A 4570-nucleotide genomic window follows, 5' to 3' on the forward strand; every position below is an offset into this window, starting at 1 on the left:
TGGGAAATTTGTAGCTAAGATTTAGGACACGACCCGAATAAACTAAATGTTTTCACCGACAAGAAACATGTGTATAGCCTCATATTAACAGTATGGTACAATTATAGATTGTGGATAACTAGCCATTAACATAAAATTAAAAGAAATGAAAACAGGATGACATGTACTTATCTTTGTCATGTATCAAACCGATTACTGTCAATTATCATGCATCATCATCATCAGCCACAACGAAGACTATATTTTGTGTTTGGATTGCACAAAGCGGAATAGAACTACGGTATTCTTATTTTTATATTCTATCAGATGCATGCAAGCATTGTTTGTAACATTCTGAACACAAGCACCATTTTTTCGAATACATTGCGGATCAACAATATATAGGCCGAACACACGCGAAAGGGTATCGAGATTATTAGTCTAAATGGACCACACAAATTCAAATTATAATCTCAAACTTTGTCAGTGTAATAGATATGTGGAAGAAAACTTTATTTCAAAGATTCTAATTTTTATTTTAAAAGATCATCAATGTCTTGATATGAAAAGGCAGGGATTGGATACAACATTTATTGAGACAGATTCTTTCTGGCTGGCATGTATTTTTTACAGTACAAGAAAAAGTCGCTTTCTGCAATTTCTCTATAATGATAAATATTCAGTCATTTATTTACGGTATAGAAATTTTTACTGTTTTACCCTATGTATTGAGTGCTTATTAGTCTCCAAATTATCATAATTGGCTAAATACATGGATTTTAGTACCTATTTTTTTATAACTGTTTAAAACATGTGTTCAAATCATTAACGATATTTCTGTCTCAACAAATGTGGGATATTTACCTGGCAGGATCAACAAATGTTTGCTATAGAATATACATGCGCATGATTTCGTATTCGCTCCGTATCAGTCACTTCTGAATAGGTAAAGTATTTACTAGCGGTCATCCCTGGCAGACGACTTTGCCATGTCTACCTGTTCAAAAGTATCGTGTGCAAACATTTGTGTACAATGTCATACTTTCATGTGTATAACAACACGGAGTAATGACGTGTATTGTCTTCAACAAGAAGGAAGTTATTTAGATGGACAGTAAAACAAACCTAAATTGAAATATTACGTGTAAACCTTCAATAAGGTAAGGTCAACGTACGAAAAGTTATTGGAGAACAGACTGCAAGAACTATCGTCAGACTAAAAATGTAAACTGTGTACTTTCAACTTCGATATCTTAGTATCAGTAATACAATCAAAATCGAAAGTTCCATCAATCACTACCAGACATTTTATTAAAAAGAGAACAACCTAATGTTTTTGAAAAGCAAATCCTATATCATCACACGAGTAGCTGTTAATACTTAGTAAATTCATCGACTAACGGACCTATTTCTACCAATACTATTAATGGCTCAAGACGTGAAACATGCATGGTCAAAGGCCTTAGTTGTCGTGGCAATTGATATTGGGACGTCATTTTCAGGGTATGCATATTCATTCCTTGACAAGTACATGACTAAAGGTATTAACGAGATACAAGTAAGAGAGTGGAAATCATCAATACATAGTTCTAGTAAAACACCCACTTGCGTTTTGTGCACGCCCGACAAGGAGTTCGATTCATTTGGATACACAGCTGAAAATAAGTATGCATTGCTTGCTAAAAACCAGGACCATCAAGGATGGTACTTTTTCCAACACTTCAAGATGCGGCTTTATGAGGAGGAAAATCTTGATAGAAATATCGAACTGACCGATGTGAGTGGCACAAAGAAAATGCCCGCTCTCGATGTGTTTGCAATGAGTATCAAATTCCTCAGAGACGACGCTGTAACTCTGACTCAGAAAAAGAAAACACGGTTACTGGAAACGGATTTCTACTGGGTCTTAACAGTGCCTGCAATATGGAGCGATAAATCTAAGCAGTTTATGAGAGAGGCTGCGGAGAAAGCTGGAATAGAACCATCTCATTTGAGACTTGCTCTAGAGCCAGAATGTGCATCAGTATTTTGTCGTGAAATTGCAATTCGGAGGTCGACCGATGACCCTGGAACCGGTGCAAATTTTCTTCCAATGGAGAGTGGAACGAAGTACATGGTTATCGACATGGGTGGTGGGACAATAGACGTGACTGTTCATGAAACAACAAGCACGGGAGCTCTAAAAGAGTTGCATCAGGCAAGCGGTGGAGATTGGGGTGCCACCAAGGTAAACGAGGCTTTCGGTACATTCATGGTGAAAGTGTTTGGTGCTGAAGTATGGAAAACATTTAGAGATAAATACATGGACGATTTCTTCGAGTTTATCCGCGATTTCGAGAAAAGGAAATGTGCTCCTCTCGAAGATCAAGTACACATCTCCATGCCCGTGTCTCTTATTGAACTTCATAAAGAGAAAGAGTGCGATTTGTCCCAGACTCTGAGTAGAATGCCCTTCCCAAAGGACGCAACAGTTTTTTATCAGAGGGGCAAATTAACAATGAATGAAGCGCAGTTCAGGAAAAGTTTCTTTGAGGAATGTATAAAGGGCATTCTAGTTCATTTAGAAAAGATACTTGCAGACGACCCAAACTTAATGACGCTTTTATTGGTTGGAGGATTTTCTGATTGTTCTTTAATACAAAATGCAATAGAACGAGAGTTCCCACGTCAAACTATCATTGTGCCAGAAGATGCTGTCACTGCCGTACTTAGAGGAGCCATACTGTATGGAAGGGATCCATCCGTCATTAAAAGCCGTATATGCAAATTCACCTATGGCTTTGATTGGTCTGAGGAGTACAATCCGATGATTCATCCTGCAAATAAAAGGATAGACACTGATGATGGTCCTTACTGCTCAGATATCTTCAAGAAGCTTATCGAGGTTGGGCAAGAGGTAAACGTGGGACACTGCAGCGAGGAGATTGAAACGTTCGTGACTTACAAGAATCAAGAAAGAATCGCTTTCCCATTCTACAAGTCCACCCAGAAATTTCCACGCTTTGTCACCGACGAAGGTTGCACACATATAGGAACACTGTATATGGACGTACCCTATTCCAGGGAGGATGTCAACAGATCAGTCTTTATACAGGTGCAGTTTGGAGGAACAGAAATCACCGCTCAAGTCAGAGATCGTTCTGGTCAGAGGGTGAAATCTGCTAGATTTGATCTCCTGTGATATGATTACAACAATAGTTTAGTGGATCCACTCATGTCCAAGAACATTCTCTGTGGACAACGACTAATATGAACATACTTATTTTTATATTATACTGTTATTACTGAGAAATGGCATTTTGTAACTGTTTTAGGGTCTTAATGTCTGCCTTAGGTACCAAAAAGGTCCGGGCATTGCCTGTATTTAAATAACGCTGCGTTTAATGTAAGTAAATAAGGATGAAGACTTACTATCTGACTATCACTAATACGTTCTTATTTATTGATGTTTGAGGGATGCGATATCACAAGAGTCTTACCTATTCGTAAGGGTCCTTTTACACAAGATAGGAGAGTGATGTGTTAAAACGTATGAGTGTACGTGTGTTTTGGAGGTGCGGGATTAGATCATCAACAGAGAGTCGAGAACAATCTAACGATATTTATCTTATCTTGAAAATAAGCATATAAATAAATACAAGCTATAATTATTGTCTAAACTCGTTTTCTGGATTTCTAATATACTGGATTGGGGGAGGAGTGGAAGTTGTCAGGTGTGTCGGGGAGGACCTGTTCCAATACAGTTTGAAATGCATTTAGGTTTCCTGTTATTTCACATTGCAGGGTATTATTTTTCTTTTCATTTAGAATGTATAATCTTGACACTTTACTTCTTAGTAATTTTGAATTCTGGCGCCGACTGTACACATCAGTTGTCTGGCCAATAACGAGAGCGCACTCCTATTTATAGCCAACATGACACAATTCAACTAAATGGCGGAAGCCCGAAAGCCATGAGTAGTATAAGGGGTGAGATTAGCGACAATGGGAATTAGCATTAAAAACACCCCTGGGTAAGATTAGCGACAATGGAAATTTAACATTAACCACCCTGGGTAAGATTAGCGACAATGGAAATTTAACATGGGCAAAAAACCCTGGGTAAGATTAGCGACAATGGAATTTAACATTGGAGAAAGGAAAAAAAAGGAAATATTGAGATTAGCGACAAAGGCATTCGAACAATGGAAAAAAAAATATCGATTCTAGGGACAAAGGCAATTGAACATGGGGAATAGAGTTTGGGTCTGTCTAGGGACAAGGGGAATTGACCATGGGAATAGAGTTTGGGTTTGTCTAGGGACAAAGGGGAACTGAACATGTTAGAAAAAAAAAACTACTTTAGGGACAAGGGGAATTGAACATGGGATTTTTAAAAAAAAAATTTTTTTTAAAATTTAAATTTAAATTTAAATTTAAAAAAGGGGTAGGCAATTGAAAAGTCTTTCTCTTTTCGAGAAATATGGGTGGCCCTGAAAAGGGCCTTTGGTTTTTCTTCTTCTTCTGCTTCTAATTTCTTCTTTTTCTCCACCAACTTCTTATTTTCTCTCCTACACTCTTTTTCTTCTTTTTTTTCTCCTCCTCTTCTTTC

General features: G+C 37.6%; 1 protein-coding gene across 1 annotated transcript; it reads left to right on the top strand.

Annotated features, from left to right (window-relative positions):
• The first annotated feature begins 993 nt into the window (after positions 1-993).
• On the top strand, positions 994-3626 carry LOC149785991 (heat shock 70 kDa protein 12B-like). Its single transcript, XM_089976263.1, has one exon. It carries the CDS (start codon positions 1406-1408, stop codon positions 3158-3160), a length of 1755 nt encoding a protein of 584 aa, XP_089832389.1. The 5' UTR covers positions 994-1405; the 3' UTR covers positions 3161-3626.
• Positions 3627-4570: the final 944 nt, after the last annotated feature.

This window comes from Sinohyriopsis cumingii, chromosome 12 (assembly GCF_028554795.1).
Source record: "Sinohyriopsis cumingii isolate HCF-2022 chromosome 12, ASM2855479v2, whole genome shotgun sequence".
NCBI classification, from domain to species: domain Eukaryota; kingdom Metazoa; phylum Mollusca; class Bivalvia; order Unionida; family Unionidae; genus Sinohyriopsis; species Sinohyriopsis cumingii.